This window comes from Heteronotia binoei, chromosome 2 (genome assembly GCF_032191835.1).
Source record: "Heteronotia binoei isolate CCM8104 ecotype False Entrance Well chromosome 2, APGP_CSIRO_Hbin_v1, whole genome shotgun sequence".
Lineage (NCBI taxonomy): Eukaryota > Metazoa > Chordata > Lepidosauria > Squamata > Gekkonidae > Heteronotia > Heteronotia binoei.
The window spans coordinates 5,369,738-5,391,706 of record NC_083224.1 but is presented as its reverse complement, the minus strand read 5'-3'; the positions used below and the strand labels follow the sequence as shown (position 1 = coordinate 5,391,706).

Below are 21,969 nucleotides of genomic sequence, written 5' to 3'. Positions count from 1 at the left end.
AGGAAGGGAACGGAGGTTGGAGGCCGCTCTGAGACTCTGTCCTTGAAAGGGCAGCTTCTGGGAGAGCTCTCTCAGCCCCACCCATTTCACAGGGTGTCTGTTGTGGGGGACGAAGGGAAAGGAAATTGGAGGCCGCTCTGAGACTCTGTCCTTGAAAGGGCAGCTTCTGGGAGAGCTCTCTCAGCCCCACCCACCTCACAGGGTGTCTGTTGTGGGGGAGGAGGGGAAAGGAGATTGTAGGCCACTCTGAGACTCTGTCCTGGAAAGGGCAGCTTCTGGGAGAGCTCTCTCAGCCCCACTCACCTCACAGGGTAACTAGGCTTCCCAATCCCCCCGCCCAGGCGGGGGACCCCCCGATTTGCAGCCTCCTCCGCCGCTCTCCAAAAATCCGAAAGCAGGGGGAAAATGGTGTCAATTTTGGTGCCACTCTAGGATTTTGTCTCTATGATACTAGAGAGATGCTCTAGGATTTGTCTCTGTGGTTCCCTGTGTGTCCCTTGCTGGCGCCGCCCCCAGCCAGCACAAGTCTTTGACTGACAGGGCAGTTTCTAGTTCTGAGAGGAGCGGGCTTCAGCGGGCTTGCCCCGCCCTCCTCTCTTCAGCAGCCGCATTTCCTGTCCCAGCAGCCCTCATCCTTGCTTCCTAGCCCCAGCCTAGGGTTGCCAAGTCCAATTAAAGAAATATCTGAGGACTTTGGGGGTGGAGCCAGGAGACTTTGGGGGTGGAGCCAGGATACATTGGGGTGGAGCCAAGATCGAGGCTCTGACGAGCATCATTGAACTCCAAAGGGAGTCCTGGCCATCGCATTGAAAGGGACCGCACACCTTTTCCATGTGTTCCTTCCATAGGAAATAATGAAGGATAGGAGCACCTTTTGGGGGGGCTCATAGAATTGGACCCCCTGGTCCAATCTTTTTGAAACTTGGGGGGGGCGGTATTTTGGGGAGAGGCACTAGATGCTATTCTGAAAATTTGGTGCCTCTGCCCCAAAAGACAGCCCCCCCTGCCCGCCCCAGAGCCGGCTCTTGAGCAAGGATTAAAATACTCTGGGGGGTGAGGGCTGTGGGCTCTGGCCCCCTCCCAGCAGCTTAACAGCTATAGACTTTCTGGGCAGGTGTGTGTGTGTGCGGAAGCCAGCCTTTGCTTCATTCCTGGTCGGGGCTTAGGGTTGCCAATCCCCAGGTGGGGGCAGGGGATCCCCCCCCCAGTTTGGAGTCCCTCCCCCCACTTCAGGGTCGTCAGCAAGCGGGGGGAGGGGAGGGAAATGTCTGCTAGGAACTCTGTTATTCCCTATGGAGATTTATTCCCATAGAAAATCATAGAGAATTGATTTGTTGGTATCTGGGGCTTTGGGGGGGGGCTGTTTTGGGGGGTAGAGGCACCACGTTTTCAGTATAGCATCTAGTGCCTCTCCCCAAAATACCCCCCAAGTTTCAAAAAGATTGGACCAGGGGGTCCAATTCTATGAGCCCCAAAAGAAGGTGCCCCTATCCTTCATTATTTCCTATGGAAGGAAGGCATTGAAAAAGGTGCGGTCCCTTTAAACGTGATGGCCAGAACTCCCTTTGGAGTTCCACGATGCTTGTCACAGCCTTGATCTTGGCTCCAACCCTAATGTCTCCTGGCTCCACCCCCAAAGTCTCCTGGCTCCACCCCCAAAGTCCCCAGATATTTCTTGTATTGGACTTGGCAACTGTATTGGGGCTGCCAGTGCAGCTTGCTCTCCGGGCTTTTCTTTTTTCCTTTTAAACTGACTTTGCCTACGGTTCAGAGCTGGGGAGGATGCTCTCAGGCTGCTGCTGTTACTCAACTTACTAGTGGAGCCATCTGCATTCGTGCTCTTTAAAATTATTTTTTAACCGGCTTTGCCTTCCGTTCAGGGATTGGGAGGCGGGGAGGATGACCTTTGACCTGAAAATGACATCACAGGAAATGACATCACAAGAGTCTCCTGGCTCCACCCCCAAAGTCCCCAGATATTTCCTGAGTTGGACTTGGCAACCCTAAGGGTAACTGTTGTGGGGGAGGAAGGCAAAGGGGATTGTAGGCTGCTCTGAGACTCTGTCCTTGAAAGGGCAGTTTCTGGGAGAGCTCTCTCAGCCCCGACTGCCTCACAGGGTGTCTGTTGTGGGGGAGGAAGGGAAAGGGAGATTGTAGGCCCCTCTGAGACTCTGTCCTTGAAAGGGCAGTTTCTGGGAGAGCTCTCTCAGCCCCGCCTGCCTCACAGGGTGTCTGTTGTGGAGCAGGAAGGGAAAGGAGATTGTAGGCCCTTCTGGTACTCTATCCTTGAAAGGGCAGCTTCTGGGATAGCTCTCTCGACCCCACCTCCTTCACAGGGTGTCTGTTGTGGGAGAGGAAGGGAAAGGAGATTGTAGGCCACTCTGAGATTCCGTCCTTGAAAGGGCAGCTTCTGGGAGAGCTCTCTCAGCCCCATCCGCCTCGCAGGGTGTGTGTTGTGGGGGAGGAAGGTAAAAGAGATTGTGAGACACTCTGAGATTCAGAGTGAAGGGCAGGATACAAATCTAATATCATCATCTTCTTCTTTAAAAAATTCCTGCTATAGCTATCTTTTCCTTGTCCGGGGTGTGGAGGGGAGTCTGCTGCTGATTGGAATCCCTCTGTTCAATTCTTGAAACCGTAGCCCCAAGTAAGATGCTCACGGCCTGTTGCGTCACCGTCTTCTTCTGCTTGCTGACCCCCTCGCAAAGCCAGCTGCCAACAGATGCCGTCATCCGGGTCAATAAAGGCGTCTTACATAACGGTAAGTTGAGGCACGTGGTTGGTCAGGGCAGTCGGCTCCTTACACACGAGGAGCCAAGCGGGTGCATGGCCACAGATTCAGGAGAGAGGGAGGTAATTCCTCCTGCAGAGTCCAGGGGTACCTTGAAGTCAAGTAAAGTCTTACTTGAGAGACTTTGTGCCGCAGAATGCGAAGAAAGCCATTAGCGTCGCTGGTATTTAGCAAATGGATCAGGCAGATTGATGATGGAGTGGTCCATCTCTCTCATGGTGGCTAAATAGAACCCCCATGTTTGGAAGGAGGATAACTCTGGATGCCAGTCGTGAAGAGGCAAACAGCTGTGGAAAGTTGAGGCCTGGAGCCAGTCTGGTGTAGTGGTGAAGTGGGCGGACTCTTATCTGGGAGAACCGGGTCTGATTCCCCACTTCTCTACTTGCAGCTGCTGGAATGGCCTTGGGTCAGCCATAGCTCTCACAGAGGTTGTCCTTGAAAAGAAGATATGGGAGATTGTAAGCGCACTAAGTGTGCGGAATCTTATCTGGGAGAACCGGGTTTGATTCCCCGCTCCTCCACTTGCTGCTGCTGCAATGGCCTTGGGTCAGTTATAGTTCTTGTAGCTTCTGGGAGAGCTCTCTCAGCCTGTTGTGGGGAAGGAAGATCAAGGAGACTGTAAGCCACTCTGAGACTCAGAGATTCAGAGTGGAAGATGGAGTATAAATCCAATATCTATCTATCTATCTATCTATCTATCTATCTATCTATCTATCTATCTATCTATCTATCTATCTATCTATCTATCTATCTATCTATCTATCTATCATCTATCTATCTATCATCTATCTACTTCTTTTTCTGTTTCTTATTCTCCTACACCTTCTCCTTCTTTCTCCTCCTTCTTTTTCCTTCTTCTTTCCTCTTTTCCTTCTTTCTCCTCCTTCTCCTTCTTCTCCTCCTCCTCCTTCTTTTCCATCTTCTTTCTTCTCCTCCTCCTTTCTCCTCCTTTCTTCTCCTCCTCCTCCTTCTTCTTTCTTTTCCTCCTCCTCCTCCTTCTCCTTCTTTTCCTCCTCCTCCTTCTTTTCCATCTTGTTTCTTCTCCTTCTCCTCCTCCTCCTTCTTCTTTTCCTCCTTCTCCGCCTTCTCCTTCTTTTCCTCCTCCTCCTTTTCCATCTTCTTTCTTCTCCTTCTCCTCCTCCTCCTCCTTCTTTTCCTCCTCCTCCTTTTCCATCTTCTTTCTCCTCCTCCTCCTCTTTCTTTCTCCTCCTCATGATCCTTCTTCCTCCTCCTCCTCCTGTCTCTTTCCTGATCTGGCAGCAGGAAAATGTATCAAAGAAGAGTGGGAAATATCTATCAATTGCTATTAAGCCTGGTAACTTGATGGCGCTCTCAGTTTCTTCAGAGGCAGAAGACGTCTGAAGACCAGATGTTAGAGACATGTGCATTCATCTTCTTTGAGGCTTCCTGGAAATATTTGACTTTAGTTTTAGAAACGACACATTGGACGAAGTAGACTTCTGCTTAGATCCAACAGGCCTCTTCTCTTTTTGCTCCTTGAGTTGTCTGCTCTAACACAACTTGTGATGTGAAATGCCCCAGTCCTACCAAATATGAGGAGAGAGCCAGGCAATGTTCAGGGCACATCATGTGGTGCACTGAGCAAAGCACTGCACAACAAAGAGATGTAGAGTAACGACAAGCTCAGTCCACGACAAGCTCAGACGTCATACCTGCCTTGGGGTGCCAGATCCAGAAATTCCACCCCCAGCTGACCAGAAGGCCATGTGATGACATCACCCAGAAGTGATGTAATCACATTGCCAACATTGCATGGTGATGCTCTAGTTTTGGGTCAAAACTCTATGCTAAAATTGGCTACAAACCATAGAGGTTCGCCCAAATACTAGACCTTCACCCTCCCTTTGACAGTGATACAATGATGTCATTTCCGGGAGAGGACCAAGATCGCTGAGAGGACCAAGAATCCCTCCACTGGTAGCCAGGTAGGACCTGGCAACTATAAGAACATACTGGGCACAGTGGGAGGGCTTCTAGCCCCACTAACTCTAACCCTAACCGTCACCATTGGTTTTTTGGCCACTGTGTGACACGGAGTGTTGGATTGGATGGGCCACTGGCCTGATCCAACATGGCTTCTCTTATGTTCTTTAGTTCTTAACATCAGAGAAGCCATGTTGCATCAGGCCAGTGGCCCATCCAGTCCAACATTCTGTGTCACTCAGCGTCTAAAACCCAGGGGCCATCAGGAGGTCCACCAGTGGGGCCAGAATTGCAGAAGCCCTCCACTGTTGCCCTCTTAAGCACCAAGAACACAGAGCATCACTGCCCCAGACATAAGGCCATAAGAGAAGCCATGTTGTATCAGGCCAGTGGCCCATCCAGTCCAACACTCTGTGTCACATAAGAACATAAGAGAAGCCATGTTGGATCAGGCCAATGGCCTATCCAGTCCAACACTCTGTGTCACACAGTGGCCAAAAAAAAAAACCCCTGGTGCCATCAGGAGGTCTACCGGTGGGGCCAGGACACTAGAAGCCCTCCCACACTGCCCCCCTCCAAGCACCCAGAATACAGAACATCACTGCTCCAGACATAAGGACATAAGGAAGCCATGTAAGATCAGGCCAATGGCCCATCCAGTCCAACACTCTGTGTCACATAAGAACATAAGAGAAGCCATTGTGGATCAGGCCAATGGCCTATCCAGTCCAACACTCTGTGTCACATAAGAACATAAGAGAAGCCATGTTGGATCAGGCAGTGGCCCCTCCAGTCCAACACTCTGTGTCACATAAGAGAAGCCATGTTGGATCAGGCCAATGGCCCATCCAGTCCAACACTCTGTGTCACATAAGAGCATAATAGAAGCCATGTTGGATCAGGCCAATGGCCCCTCCAGTCCAACACTCTGTGTCACATAAGAACATAAGAGAAGCCATGTTGGATCAGGCCAATGGCCTATCCAGTCCAACACTCTGTGTCACATAAGAACATAAGAGAAGCCATGTTGGATCAGGCCAATGGCCCCTCCAGTCCAACACTTTGTGTCACATAAGAACATAAGAGAAGCCATGTTGGATCAGGCCAGTGGCCCATCCAGTCCAACACTCTGTGTCACATAAGAGCATAATAGAAGCCATGCTGGATCAGGCCAATGGCCTCTCCAGTCCAACACTCTGTGTCACATAAGAACATAAGAGAAGCCATGTTGGATCAGGACAGTGGCCCCTCCAGTCCAACACTCTGTGTCACATAAGAACATAAGAGAAGCCCTGTTGGATCAGGCCAATGGCCCATCCAGTCCAACACACTTTGTCACATAAGAACATAAGAGAAGCCATGTTGGATCAGGACAGTGGCCCCTCCAGTCCAACACTCTGTGTCACATAAGAACATAAGAGAAGCCATGTTGGATCAGACCAATGGCCCCTCCAGTCCAACACTCTGTGTCACACAGGGGCCAAAAGAACCCAGATGCCATAAGGAGGTCCATCAGTGGGCCCAGGACACTAGAAGCCCTCGTTCCTCTCTGAAAACAGCTCCCCTAGAAACGTGGTTATGAAACCATCTCCTGCCCCTTTAGTGGACACTCACCTTGTGGTCTTTTTTTGCAGCGGTCGCCAACTCAATGGCACAAAGCAATGCCCTCCAAGGCGCCATGAGAGACTTGCCCATTGGCAACGGAGGTGGTGGTGATGGTGGTCTGCTGGGCGGCATCCTTGGTGGTGGAGGTGGAGGAGGAGGCCTACTTGGGGGTATTACCGGGGGTTTGCTAGGGGGAGGAGGCGGAGGGCTTCTCGGCGGGGTCACCGGAGGTCTGCTTGGTGGCGGTGGTGGTGGTGGTGGAGGGCTTCTTGGTGGGGTCACCGGGGGCCTGCTTGGAGGTGGCGGCAATGAAGCTTACGGTGGTGGCCCAGCCTATGTGGTCGGTGGTGGGCAGCCTGGCTATGGTGCTGCTGAGCTCCGTGGCGACGGTGGAGGTCCTGGCGCTGGAGGCCTGCTGGGCCGTGGAGGCCTGCTGGGTGATGGAGGTCTGCTTGGCACTGCAGGTATTCTGGGTGGTGGCGGCGGTCTCCTTGGCAACGGAGGCCTGTTGGGCAACGGAGGACTACTCGGCGGAGGTGGCATTCTCGGCATCCTCGGGGAAGGAGGTTTGCTCAGCACAGTCCAGGGCCTCACAGGGTAAGGAATGACGCCTTACTTGTGATAGGGTTGCCAGGTCCAATTCAAGAAAGATCTGGGGTCTTTGGGGGTGGAGTCAGGAGACTTTGGGGGCGGAGACAGGAGACATTGGAGGTGGAGCCTGGAGCAAGGTTTTGACAAATGTGATTGAGTTCTGGCCATCACATTTTAAGGGACCGCACACCTTTGAAATGCCTTCCCTCCATTGGAAATAATGAAGGATAGGGGCAACTTCTTTTGGGGCTCATAGAATTGGACCCACTGGTCCAATCTTTTTTGAAACTTGGAGGGTATTTTGGGGAGAGGTACTGGATGCTATGCTGCAAATTTGGTGCCTCTACCTCAAACAGAAGACCCAGATACCCACAGATCAATTCTCCGCTATACCCTATGGCAGGGGTGGCCAAGGGCAGCTCTCCAGATATTTTTTGCCTACATAGGAAGCTGCCTTATACTGAATCAGACCTTTGGTCCATCAAAGTCAGTATTGTCTCCTCAGACTGGCAGCGGCTCTCCAGGGTCTCAAGCTGAGGTTTTTCACACCTATTTGCCTGGACCCTTTTTTGGAGATGCCAGGGATTGAACCTGGGACCTTCTGCTTCCCAAGCAGATGCTCTACCACTGAGCCACCGTCCCTCCCTCCCTACAACTCCCATCAGTCCCAGCCATTGGCCATGCTTGTGGTGATGTCAGGAGGTGTGGCCTAATATGCAAATAAGTTCCGCTCAGCCCCAAGCATTCCATCCCAGGGTTGCCTGACCAAGAAATATTTCATGGTTTGCAGTAAAACAACGAAGCTGAGCCCAGTAGCACCTTGTAGGCACCAACAGGGTTTTGGGGGCATAAGATTTCGAGAGCCAAAGCTTCTCTGACACCACTTTGTATCAGACAAAGGGAGCTTTGACTCCTGAAAGCTTATGACTCCCCCTCCACCAACCCCAAAAAATCTTGTTGGTCTCTAAGGTGATGCCGGATTCAAATCTAGCTGTGACCAAGAAACGACATCCATCGCAGGTGAGGCCGGCTGTCAGTTTTGACAGTTGTTGAGGCAGCCGTTGCAACTTGGTGTCTCCCCTGCTGTAGTTTTTATCATGTAGCCAGGGGTTCTTGTGGATCAGAAGAAGGGAGAGACCTTGCTTGACTTTTGGCAACCTCAGACATTAGACTCTCACAAAAAAGAGATCACTCTGATCATAAGAATATAAGGACATATGAGAAGCCATGTTGGATCAGGCCAATGGCCCATCCAGTCCAACATTCTGTGTCACATAACAACATAAGAGAATCCCTGTTGGATCAGGCCAGTGGCCCCTCCAGTCCAACACTCTGTGTCACATAAGAACATAAGAGAAGCCCTGTTGGATCAGGACAATGGCCCATCCAATCCAACACTCTGTCACATAAGAACATGTGAAGCCACGTTGGATCAGGCCAATGGCCCCTCCAGTCCAACACTCTGTGTCACATAAGAACATAAGAGAAGCCCTGTTGGATCAGGCCAGTGGCCCATCCAGTCCAACACTCTGTGTCACATAAGAACATAAGAGAAGCCCTGTTGGATCAGGACAATGGCCCATCCAATCCAACACTCTGTCACATAAGAACATGTGAAGCCACGTTGGATCAGGCCAATGGCCCCTCCAGTCCAACACTCTCTGTCACATAAGAACATAAGAGAAGCCCTGTTGGATCAGGCCAGTGGCCCATCCAGTCCAACACTCTGTGTCACAGAAGAACATAAGAGAAGCCATGTTGGATCAGGCCAGTGGCCCCTCCAGTCCAGCACTCTGTGTCACAAAAGAACATAAGAGAAGCCATGCTGGATCAGGCCAATGGCCCCTCCAGTCCAACACTCTGTGTCACATAAGAGAAGCCATGTTGGATCAGGCCAATGGCCCATCCAATCCAACACTCTGTGTCACATAAGAACATAAGAGAAGCTATGTTGGATCCGGCCAATGGCCCCTCCAGTCCAACACTCTGTGTCACACAAGAACATAAGAAAAGCCCTGTTGGATCAGGCCAGTAGCCCATCCAGTCCAACACTCTCTGTCACATAAGAACATAAGAGAAGCCCTGTTGGATCAGGCCAGTGGCCCATCCAGTCCAACACTCTGTGTCACATAAGAACATAAGAGAAGCCATGTTGGATCAGGCCAGTGGCCCCTCCAGTCCAGCACTCTGTGTCACAAAAGAACATAAGAGAAGCCATGCTGGATCAGGCCAATGGCCCCTCCAGTCCAACACTCTGTGTCACATAAGAGAAGCCATGTTGGATCAGGCCAATGGCCCATCCAATCCAACACTCTGTGTCACATAAGAACATAAGAGAAGCTATGTTGGATCCGGCCAATGGCCCCTCCAGTCCAACACTCTGTGTCACACAAGAACATAAGAGAAGCCCTGTTGGATCAGGCCAGTAGCCCATCCAGTCCAACACTCTGTGTCACATAAGAACATAAGAGAAGCCCTGTTGGATCAGGCCAGTGGCCCATCCAGTCCAACACTCTGTGTCACATAAGAACATAAGAGAAGCCATGTTGGATCAGGCCAATGGCCCATCCAGTCCAACATTTTGTGTCACACAGTGGCTAATAGCCACTGATGGACCTCTGCTCCATATTTTTATCTAAACCCCTCTTGAAGGTGGCTATACTTGTGGCCGCCACCACCTCCTGTGGCAGTGAATTCCACATGTTAATCACCCTTTGGGTGAAGAAGTACCTCCTTTTATCCGTTCTAACCTGACTGCTCAGCAATTTCATCGAATGCCCACAAGTTCTTGTATTGTGAGAAAGGGAGAAAAGGACTTTTTTCTCTACTTTCTCCATCCCATACGTTATCTTGTCAACCTCTGTCATGTCACCCTGCAGTCGACGTTTCTCCAAGTGAAAGAGCCCCAAGCGTTTTAACCTTTCTTCATAGGGAAAGTATTCCAACACTTTAATCATTCTAGTTGCCCTTTTCTGCACTTTTTCCAGTGCTATAATATCCTTTTTGAGTTGCGGTGACCAGTTCCTAGTTTCCATAGTGAAGGCACAAATTGGTGCTAAATGGCAAGCTAAAAATGCTCCCGTAATTCAGTCCTGGTATATTATAATCTGGGACTACTTCATACAAGTAAATTTACCTTTCCCCTTAATTACTCTTCGCCACATTTGTATGAAATAAACAATCGTTCAATCTTGGTTTCCTTTTATTTCGTATTCAATGGATAATGAGTTTCTACCATCTAATCCATTATATGCTTCAACGATCTACTTTAGACCGAGCATGTAGTAAGTCTTTAAACACTTAAATCTCATGTATTATATCATCTTGTAATTGTTTGCCTGAGACTTGCACTTATGTTTGTAGAGCTGTTTTTCATGCTTTTGAATGACTTGATTATTTATAATATGTTATTATGTATTGTATTTTATTATGTTGGTGTTCTCAATAAAAAAAATTAAATGAGAAAAAAAAAAGTGTTTGAGTTCTCGGGATGACGTCTCCCTCCTCTAATCTGTTCCCTGCAGATTAAGAATTGTGGAGTTGACACTTCCCAGAATCAATCTGAGGCTTTTACCTGGGATTGGCGTCCACCTGGATTTGTATACCAAGGTGGCACTCAATGGAAAGAGGTAAGGAGACAGCTGGACCCTTCCCTTCCGCACAAACGTGCTGACTGTTCTCATCTTCCCCTTCCCCAATCTTTCTCCAGTCTCTGAGGCCAGAGGTCTGTCTGTCTGTCTGTCTGCCTGCCTGCCTGTCCATCTGTCAGTCTGTCCATCTGTCCGTCTGTCCGTCTGTCTATCATCTATCCATCCATCTATCCAACCATCCATCCATCAGTTTGGTGTAGTGGTTAAGTGTGCGGACTCTTATCTGGGAGAACCGGGTTTGGTTCCCCACTCCTCCACTTGCACCTGCTGGAATGGCCTTGGGTCAGCCATAGCTCTGGCAGAGGTTGTCCTTGAAAGGGCGGCTGCTGTGAGAGTCCTCTCAGCCCCACCCACCTCACAGGGTGTCTGTTGTGGGGGAGGGAGATCAAGGAGATTGTGAGCCGCTCTGAGACTCTGAGATTCGGAGTGGAGGGCGGGATATAAATCCAATATCTTCTTCTTCTTCTTCTTCATCTATCTATCCATCATCTATCTGTCTATCTAATCCAGCCATCTATCCTTCTATCCATCCATCCATCCATCCATCCATCCTCTATCTATCTATCTATCCATCATCTATCTATCTATCTATCTATCTATCTATCTATCTATCTATCTATCTATCTAGCTGTCTGTCTGTCTGCCTGTCCGTCTGTCCGTCTGTCTATCTTTCTATCATCTATCCATCCATCTATCCAACCATCCATCCATCCATCCATCCATCCATCCATCCATCCATCCATCCATCCATCCATCATCTATCTATCTATCATCTATCTGTCTATCTAATCCATCCATCTATCCATCCATCCTCTATCTATCTATCTATCTATCTATCTATCTATCTATCTATCTATCTATCTATCTATCTATCTATCTATCTATCTATCTATCTATCTATCTATCTATCTATCCATCCATCCATCCATCCAACCACCCAACCACCCAACCATTCAGCTATCTAATTTTCTAATGTTTATTTTTGTGCTACACAGTTGGATTCAGTAGGTTGGCTAGTTACATACAACCGTGGATTCCATTCCTGTTATCCATTTTTTCCTTCTCCCGCAGTCTCCTCGGGTTGCTGGATATTGCCGTGGAAGTGAACATCACAGCAATCGTCCGGCTGACGATGGATGGCACTGGCTACCCCAAGCTGGTGATCGATCACTGCGACACCCTTCTTGGGGGCATCAAAATCAGACTCCTCAGAGGGTAAGTGTTGGCTACCAGAGTTTCATAAGTGACACAGCGAAAACTAGGTCCCATTCCCTGAAGTATCTGGGGTGACATGAGAGAGGTTTACAAGATTATGCCTGGGATAAAGAAGGTAGAGAAAGAAGGACTTTTCTCCCTTTCTCACAATGTAGTGATGCTTTGCCCAAGGCAAAATGCTGCCTTCTTCATTGCATGGTTGTAAGAGGACATACGAACATATGGAGCTGACTTCTACTGAATCAGACCCTCTTGCCCGCTTTGGTGGGGTAGGGTGGGATATAAATCGAACAAAATAAATCGAACAAAATAAATCGAACAAAATAAAATCAAAGTCAGTCTTGTCTGCTCAGACTGGCAGCGGCTCTCCAGGATCTCAAGCTGAGGTTTTTCATGCCTACTTGCCTGGACCCTTTTTAATTGGAGATGCCAGGGATTGAACCTGGGACCTTCTGCTTACCAAGCAGATGCTCTGCCCACTGAGCCACTGTTCCTGCCTAAAGTCAGTCTTGTCTACTAAGACTGGCAGAAGCTCCCCCAGGTCTCAAGCTGTTTGCCTGGACCATTGCTGAACAGTCGGGTTAGGACAGATAAAAGGAAGTCCTTCTTCACCCAAAGGGTAACTAACACACAGAATTCACTGCCACAGGAGGTGGTGGCGGCTACAAGCACAGATGGCTTCAAGAGGGGATTGGATAAACATCTGGAGCAGAGGTCCATCAGTGGCTATTAGCCACAGGGTATAGATGGAACTCTCTGTCTGGGGCAGTGATGCTCTGTCTTCTTGATGCTTAGGGAGGGGGGGCACAGTGGGGGGGCTTCTAGTGTCCTGGCCCCACTGATGGACCTCCTGACGGCACCTCTCTTTTTGGCCACTGTGTGACACAGAGTGTTGGACTAGATGGGCCATTGGCCTGATCCAACATGGCTTCTCTTATGTTCTCTTATATTGTATTGGCTTGGGAAGGATCAGCATTCTTTCAAAGGCTCCCCCTCCCTTCTGAGAGCCAGTTTGGTGTAGTGGTTAAGTGTGCGGACTCTCATCTGGGAGAACCGGGTTTGATTCCCCACTCCTCCACTTGCAGCTGCTGGGAAGGCCTTGAGTCAGCCATAGCTCTGGCAGAGCTGTCCTTGAAAGGGCAGCTTCTGGCAAAGGTCTCTCAGCCCCACCCACCTCACAGGGTGTCTGTTGTGGGGGGAGAAGACACAGGAGATTGTAAGCCACTCCGAGTCTCTGATTCAGGGAGAAGGGCGGGGTATAAATCTGCATTTCTTCTTCTTCTTCATCTCAGTCCTTTCATTTTTAAAAAGCCCTACACTCAACCCAATCTGATAGTTCAAGATGAGCTGCTGTCATGGCTGGCTTGCCCACTAGGCAAACTAGGCAGTTGCCTAGGGTGCCGGGAGGGTGGGAGTGCCGAATTGGGCTCCCCCCTCCAGTGGCCCAAGGAGGGGGGGTGCAACAGAACACAGCACTGTGTTGCAGCATTGCGGGGGCGGCGGGAGGGGGGGCAGCTGCTTGGGATGCTGTGCGCCCTTGGGCCGTCACTGGCAGCTGTGACAGTCTTTCCATAGCGGGAGAAAAGAGTCCAGAGATCCTGTGGATTGCCAAAAAGACAAATAAGCGGGTTCTAGATCTATTCAACCCTTAATTCTCCCTAGAAGTTAAAATGCCCAAAAGGCTGTTGTGCTCTGGTCACACCATGAAAGGGCAACGGTCACTGGAGCATACAAGAGCTCTAGGAAAAGCTGAAAGTAGCAGGGAAAGAGGAAGAGCCGAGGCCTTCTGCAAGACCTGAGCGAGCATTCTAAAATCGTCCTGTCTTTTTCTCCCCAGCCTGCTGCCAATTGTGGATAATCTACTGGCACGAGTTCTTAGTAGACTTCTCCCAGAACTGGTAAGTGTCAAGACCGCAGCCTAATGTAGATGAAGGAACAAATTAGCGCAGAGGGAGATGGGATCTGTAATAATTATACAGCCCCTATGCATTTCGCTTGCAGCTTTCTCGGGGGGAAATCGGATAAAATAATTTTTCAAAACAGGACATATTTGATATGTGGTTTTAAAAAACTGATAAATCATAGGGCAGTTTCACAGAGGATGTACAGAGTGCAAGCAATTCATCCATCAGTGGTTGATATTAAGAAAACGGAATCGAAATTAACATAAACCGCATATTGCCTATTTACTTTTTTATCTGTCCTTTTTTTTCTTTCAATATTTTATTCGAATTTCCACAAAACATTAAAATCCCACACCGTACTTACACATATATAACAAAACAAACAAACAAACAAACACACAAAGAGGTGAGCAGTTGCTCTTTACAAAATCTAATTAAGTGCGACATTATATCTCCTATTTTTTTTCTCTTAAGCTCTTTCACCCTTCATTCTTAGACATCTTCTACCATTCTTCTTAAAATTTCTTTACATTCTCCTGTTTATTTTCATTTTCATTTACATTTACATAACCATTCAGAAAACTTTGACCAATCCTGTCCCTTATTCTTACCTGTTTGAGTGTTAAGCATAAATGTCGATTTGTCTACTTCAGCTATCTCCATTATCTTTACTATCAGGTCATCCATAGTCGGAGTCTCTTTTTTCTTCTGGTATAGTGCAAATATTATTCTTGCAGCCATTATTATATGAATTGTCATATATTTAGATCATTTGTCCATCTTAGTTACAAACATATTTAAAAGAAATAGTTCGGGTTTACATGGTATTGACAATTTCAATATTTTCTGAATCAGTTCATGGACTTTTATCCAGTACCCCTTGGTTACCTTACAGGCCCACCACATATGATAGTAGGTACATATTACCTATTTCCAAAGGAACCAGAATTTAAATTGTTTGATCATTTGGATACATACAAAAAAGCTATATTGATCTTTCAGGTTCTTTTTAGTTCTGTTCCCATGCATATATTAGACCAGGGGTAGCCAACGGTAGCTCTCCAGATGTTTTTTGCCTACAACTCCCATCAGCCTCAGCCATCAGCCATGCTGGCTGGGGCTAATGGGAGTTGTAGGCAAAAAACATCCCGAAAGCTACCGTTGGCCATCTGTGCATTAGAAGAAAAGAACAAAGTTTGAATCCTGTGGCACCTTTAAGCCCAACAAAGTTTAATTCTGGGTATAAACTTGTGGGTGTGTGCACACTTTGAAAGGCCTGTATCTTTGAGAAATTACATGCCACAGTTCTAGGGAAAGCCTTTGAATTTAGAACCCCCCATCTGGTCAGCTCTAGGCCTGGAGTGGCCTTCTTCCCGCCTCAGTGACCCTGCAACTGAGAACAGCTCCTCTCGCTGTGTTGTTACTGGGGCATGAACCACACAGAAGTAGAGTTGTCGGCCTCATAGCTTTTTTTTGTAGCAGGACCTCCTTTGCCTATTAGGCCACACACCCCTGATGTAGCCAATCCTCCTGGAGCTTACAGTAGGCCCTGTACGAAGAGCCCTGTAAGGAATTCTAGCAGGACCTCCTTTGCCTATTAGGCCACACACCCCTGATGTAGCCAATCCTCCTGGAGCTTACAGTAAGCCCTGTACGAAGAGCCCTGTAAGGAATTCTAGCAGGACCTCCTTTGCCTATTAGGCCACACACCCCTGATGTAGCCAATCCTCCTGGAGCTTACAGTAAGCCCTGTACGAAGAGCCCTGTAAGGAATTCTAGCAGGACCTCCTTTGCCTATTAGGCCACACACCCCTGATGTAGCCAATCCTCCTGGAGCTTACAGTAAGCCCTGTACGAAGAGCCCTGTAAGGAATTCTAGCAGGACCTCCTTTGCCTATTAGGCCACACACCCCTGATGTAGCCAATCCTCCTGGAGCTTACAGTAAGCCCTGTACGAAGAGCCCTGTAAGGAATTCTAGCAGGACCTCCTTTGCCTATTAGGCCACACACCCCTGATGTAGCCAATCCTCCTGGAGCTTACAGTAAGCCCTGTACGAAGAGCCCTGTAAGGAATTCTAGCAGGACCTCCTTTGCCTATTAGGCCACACACCCCTGATGTAGCCAATCCTCCTGGAGCTTACAGTAAGCCCTGTACGAAGAGCCCTGTAAGGAATTCTAGCAGGACCTCCTTTGCCTATTAGGCCACACACCCCTGATGTAGCCAATCCTCCTGGAGCTTACAGTAAGCCCTGTACGAAGAGCCCTGTAAGGAATTCTAGCAGGACCTCCTTTGCCTATTAGGCCACACACCCCTGATGTAGCCAATCCTCCTGGAGCTTACAGTAGGCCCTGTGAGAAGAGCCCCCTAAGCTCTTGGAGAATTGGCTACTTCAGGGGTGTGTCGCCTAATAGGCAAAGGAGTTCCTGCTACTGTAGCAGCAACCTTAGCTGCTGGTGGTCAGGCAGAAACGAGGCCACAGGCGAAATCAGGAAGAAACAGCTGTACACGGATCCCAGACCAGACTCATGTCTAAACGAATCTGCGAGCCCCGATTGCAGGAAGGTCTACAGTTTTATAGCCACAAACAATCATTTCCAGGAAACAATTGCACAATTACAGAAAAGGACCACCCCATATCCCATACATCATTACAAGCGTCATCTTACTAAAGGAGCAAGGAGGAGACAGGGAGGGTCTTTCCATACATGGCATTGATGTTGCTAACACTCTTGCAGCAATATCCTTCATCGAAAACACATTTGCACCTTTGACCTGCTCCCGAGACATTTTCCAAGGTACATTTGCTCAATGCTTATTCCAGCCAGTTTCTAGTTCCTCTTTTCGGCAGTTGTGGCAGAGCCGATGGGTGAAGGATTAACTTCCTCTTGCCTTACTTTCGCATTCTAGAAAGATTATTTCACAGAGGCACCTAGCAAGCACTTTCAAAATCTCTTTGCCCTTTGGTTCCCTTGCCCTTGTGCCTCATTGATGGCTTTCAAATTACCTTATTTAATATATTTTTCTTTCAGTCCTGCTTCACAACAAAAAAAAGACCCAGCAGGCCTCCAGGACCAGTTGGCACCTAGAAATCTCTTGCTATTTCAGTTGATCTCCAGACAGCCAAGAAAATGCCTGCTTTGGAGGGTGGACCCTAAGGAATTATCTTCTGCTGAGGTTCCTCCCCAAACCCCTCCCACCCCAGGGTCTCCCCACCCACCCCAAATCTCTAGGTATCTCCCAACCTGGTAACCCTACACAGAATAGAACCTGCCCAATCTCCCTGGAAATGAATAGAAGCTCAGACACCCGCCCATTTTGGTGGGAGGCTCTTCCATGCAGCAATCTTTGCTTACATAAGAACATTAAGAGAAGCCATGTTGGATCAGGCCAGTGGCCCCTCCAGTCCAACACTCTGTGTCACATAAGAACATAAGAGAAGCCATGATGGATCAGACCAATGGCCCATCCAGTCCAACACTCTGTGTCACATAAGAAAACAACAGAAGCCCTGTTGGATCAGGCCAGTGGCCCCTCCAGTCCAACGCTCTGTGTCACATAAGAACATAAGAAAAGCCATGTTGGATCAGGCCAATGGCCCATCCAGTCCAACATTCTGTGTCACATAGGAGAAGCCCTGTTAGATCAGGCCAACGGTCCATCTAGTCCAACACTCTGTGTCACATAAGAACAAAAGAGAAGCCCTGTGGGATCAGCCAATGGCCCATCCAGTCCAACACTCTGTGTCACATAAAAACATAAGAGAAGCCCTGTTGGATCAGGCCAACAGTCCATCCAGTCCAACACTCTGTGTCACATAAGAACAGAAGAGAAGACCTGTGGGATCAGGCCAATGGCCCATCCAGTCCAACATTCCGTGTCACATAAGAACGTAAGAGAAGCCCTGTTGGATCAGGCCAATGGCCCATCCATTCCAACACTCTGTGTCACATAAGGACATAAGAGAAGCCATGTTGGATCAGGCCAATGGCCCATCCAGTCCAACACTCTGTGTCACATAAGAACATAAGAGAAATCATGTTGGATCAGGCCAATGGCCCATCCAGTCCCACACTCTGTGTCACACAGTGGCCAAAAAAACCAGGTACCATCAGGAGGTCCACCTGTGGGGCCAGAACACTAGAAGCCCTCCCACTGTTGCCCCCCCCCAGTACCAAGAATACACAGCATCACTGCCCCACAGATAAGAGAAGCCATATATATATATATATACACACACTGTGGCTAATAGCCACTGATGGGCCTCTGCTCCATATTTTTATCCAATTGCCTCTTGAAGCTGGCTATGCTTGTAGCCGCCACCACCTCCTGTGGCAGTGAATTCCACTTGTTAATCACCCTTTGGGTGAAGAAGGACTTCCTTTTATCCGTTCTAACCTGTCTGCTCAGCCATTTCATCGAATGGCCACGAGTTCTTGTATTGTGAGAAAGGGAGAAAAGGACTTCTTTCTCTACTTTCTCCATCCCATGCATAATCTTGTAAACCTCTATCATGTCACCCCGCAGTCGACGTTTCTCCAAGCTAAAGAGCCCTAAGCGTTTCAACCTTTCTTCATAGGGAAAGTGTTCCAGCCCTTTAATCATTCTAGTTGCCCTTCTCTGGACTTTCTCCAATGCTATAATATCCTTTTTGAGGTGTGGTGACCAGAATTGTACACAGTATTCCGAATGAGACCGCACCATCGATTTATGCAGGGGCATGATGATCCTGGCCGATAACAAGTCAGAGAGGGGATTGAAAGGGACAGGCATGATGTGATTGAAGGAAGGGCGGAGGGACAGGAAAGGGGAGGATGCTTTGTGCCTTTTTTGTGATCTTGCTTCCCAATCTTTTGCCCTGAAAGACCCACCTGAATGGCGGTTTTTTCCTCCCCAGCTTTGCCCCGTCTTAGATGTCGTCCTGGGCCTTGTGAATGATCAACTGGGACTCGTGAACTGTAAGTGCTCCATCAGTTATTCATGATTCTCTTCGTAGTTGGCAATAACAAGGTGGTGGTCACATTCTGGCCGTGAGAGGTAAGGATTGCCAGTCTCCGGGTGTGACCCGGAGATCTCCCAGCATTCCAACTCATCTCGAGACAACAGAGTTCAGCTTTCAAGGGTGGAATCGATGGTCTTCTACTCCATTTGTGCCCCTTCTCTCCCCTCCCCTGGTCCCATCCCCTAAATGTCCAGGAATCTAGCTCCTCTAGGTTTGCGTGCCTTGAAATAATTGAAGACGGAGACCGGTTCTTCTTCGTCTGTGTGAAATGGTAGACAAGGAGTTGGCAGCTAATTAGTTTGGCCATTCCCCGGGGGGGGGGGCAGGGGATCTCCCCCCACTTCAGGGTCATCAGAAAACGGAAGGGGGAGATGTCTGCTGGGCACTCCATTATCTGAAAGAGGCTTTGGTCCGCCCTCTTCTGAAAAAAGCTACAGCAGACCCGGCCGAATTGGCGAACTACCGGCCGGTGTCCAATTTACCGTTTTTAGGTAAAATTATTGAGAGGGCCGTGGCGTTGCAGCTACAAGGGTTTCTGGATGACGCTTCTGTCCTAGACCCATGTCAGTCTGGCTTCCGGCCGGGCCATGGGACGGAGACGGTGCTGGTTGCCTTAGTGGATGACCTCCAACGGCAACTGGACCGGGGCGGCGTTGCGGTACTGATGCTGCTAGACCTGTCGGCTGCATTTGATACAGTCGACCATCAGCTACTGACGCGCCGCTTCGCCGACATTGGGGTTGAGGGGTCGGCCTTGCAATGGCTTTCCTCCTTTCTCCTAGGTCGGGGACAGAGGGTGGCTATCGGGAGCGAGCAGTCCCGGAGGCGCACACTGGATTGTGGGGTGCCCCAGGGAGCAGTTCTCTCCCCGATGTTATTTAACATCTATATGCGCCCCCTTGCCCAGATTGCCTGGCGGTTTGGGCTGGGTTGCCATCAATATGCAGATGACACCCAGCTCTATCTACTAATGGATGGATGGCCCGACCCCGCTCCAGGGAACCTCGACCGGGCATTGCAGGCTGTTGCGACATGGCTCAGGCTGAGTGGGCTGAACCCGGCGAAGACAGAGGTCCTATGCGTGGGTCGCGGCGCTCTGGGAAGGGAAATAGCTCTCCCAGCCTTCGATGGTGCGCCATTGAAAGCAGCGCACCAGGTAAAGAGTCTGGGTGTTTTACTGGAGCCTTCACTATCGATGGAGGCCCAGATAGCAGCCACTGCCAAGTCAGCATTCTTCCATCTGAAGCGGGCAAGGCAGTTGGCCCCTTTCCTCGAACGCCGGGACCTCGCAACAGTGATCCACGCAACGGTCACCTCAAGACTGGACTACTGTAATGCCCTCTACTTGGGGCTACCTCTGTGCCGGACCCGGAGATTGCAGCTAGTGCAGAACGCGGCGGCCAGGCTGTTGTTGGGACTCCCGAAACGGGAACATATACGGCCGGGGCTACGTGAACTGCACTGGCTGCCGATTATATACCGGGTCCAGCACAAAGTGTTGGTCGTTACCTTTAAAGCCTTATATGGCTGAGGACCTGCCTACCTGAGGGACCGTCTTTCCCCATATGAACCCCAGAGAGCACTGAGGTCAACGGGGAAAAACCTAATGACTATCCCTGGGCCGAAGGAAATAAAATATCAGAGTACCAGAGTACGGGCCTTTTCGATCGCAGCCCCTACTTTATGGAACCAACTCCCCGAGGAGGTACGGGCCCTGCGGAACCTTGAACAGTTCCGCAGGGCCTGCAAGACCACCCTTTTTAAATTAGCATATCCGGACTGCTAAGAAAAACGGTAACCAAGATCCGCCAATGCGGCCTAAAGATCTATACCGCAGTATAATTGTATTCACTGGATTCGTTTTTAATTAATGTTTTAATGCCTTATTGTTTTATATTGTAAATCTGAGGTTTATTTATTACTGTATGTTTTTATGGAATGTTGTTAGCCGCCCTGAGCCTGCCAAGGTGGGGGAGGGCGGGATATAAATGAAATAAATAAATAAATAAATAAATAAATAAATAAATAAATAAATAATTATTCCCTATGGAGACCGATTCCCATAGGATATAATGAATAATTGATCCATGGGTATCTGGGGCTCTGCAGGGCCTGTTTTTTTCTGAGGTAGAGGCGCCAGATATGCAGCATAGCATTCCGTACCTCTCCCCAAAATGTCCTCCAAGTTTCAAAAGGATTGGACCAAGGGGTCAAATTCTATGAGCCCCCAAAGAAGGTGCCGCTATCCTTCATTGTTTCCAATGGAGGGAAGGCATTTAAAAGGTGTGCGGTCCCTCTAAATGTGATGGCCGGAACTCCCTTTGGAGTTCAATTATGCTTGTCACTCCCTTGCTCTTGGCTCCACCCCCAAAGTCTCCTGGCTCCACGTCCAATGTCTCTAGATATTTCTTGAATTGGACTTGTCAATACTAAAAGGTAAAAGTAGTCCCCTGTGCATGCACCAGTCGTTTTCGACTCTGGGGTGATTTTGCTTTCACAACGTTTTCATGGCAGACTTTTTTTACGGGGTGGTTTGCCATTGCCTTCTCCAGTCATCTACACTTTCCCTCCAGCAAGCTGGGGACTCATTTTATTGACCTCAGAAGGATGGAAGGCTGAGTTGACCTGGAGCCGGCTATCTGAACCAGCTTCCGCTGGGATCGAACTCAGGTCATGAGCAGAGGGCTCCGACTGCAGTACTGCAGCTTTACCACTCTGTGCCACGGGGGTCTTTGGCAATCCTACAACCCATTAATTATTTTATTATTATTATTTAATTAGATTTTTATTAAATTAAAGTAGGGTAGGTCCAGCCCTTCTGTTATAAAAATAGTTTGTTACCTGTAGCTTTGGGAAAGGCGTAACAAATAGAGACTGATTTTGCACTAGGCTTGTTCCAGGTGGAGAACCCTTTTTTACTACCAGGACTTCTCTTTACTACCGAGCCAGTTTGGTGTAGTGGTTAAGTGTGCAGACACTTATCTGGGAGAACCGGGTTTGATTCCCCCGCTCCTCCACTTGCAGCTGCTGGAATAACCTTGGGTCAGCCACAGCTCTCACAGAGCTGTCCTTGAAAGGGCAGTTTCTGGGAGAGCTCTCTCAGCCCCGCCCACCTCACAGGGTGTCTGTTGTGGAGGAGGAAGGGAAAGGAGGAGATTGTAGGCCACTCCGGGACTCTGAGTTTCAGAGTGAAGGGTTGGGTATAAATTCAATATCTTCTTCTTAGAGAGCCAGTTTGGGGTAGTGGTTAAGTGCGCGGACTCTTATCT

General features: G+C 49.0%; 2 protein-coding genes across 4 annotated transcripts in view; one reads left to right on the top strand and one right to left on the bottom strand.

The window, feature by feature from the left end:
* CDK5RAP1 (CDK5 regulatory subunit associated protein 1) overlaps positions 1-21,969 on the bottom strand; it is a 117,582-nt gene that overhangs the window by 56,181 nt on the left and 39,432 nt on the right. The gene's annotated exons all lie outside the window — the stretch shown is intronic.
* LOC132567483 (BPI fold-containing family B member 4-like) overlaps positions 2,653-21,969 on the top strand; it is a 40,609-nt gene continuing 21,292 nt past the window's right edge. Inside the window, exons 1-6 of the mRNA XM_060233160.1 lie at positions 2,653-2,761; positions 6,370-6,937; positions 10,456-10,560; positions 11,653-11,796; positions 13,634-13,694; positions 18,596-18,656. Coding sequence (XP_060089143.1) covers positions 2,653-2,761; positions 6,370-6,937; positions 10,456-10,560; positions 11,653-11,796; positions 13,634-13,694; positions 18,596-18,656 — 1,048 coding nt within the window. The remainder of the gene's footprint in view (positions 2,762-6,369; positions 6,938-10,455; positions 10,561-11,652; positions 11,797-13,633; positions 13,695-18,595; positions 18,657-21,969) is intronic.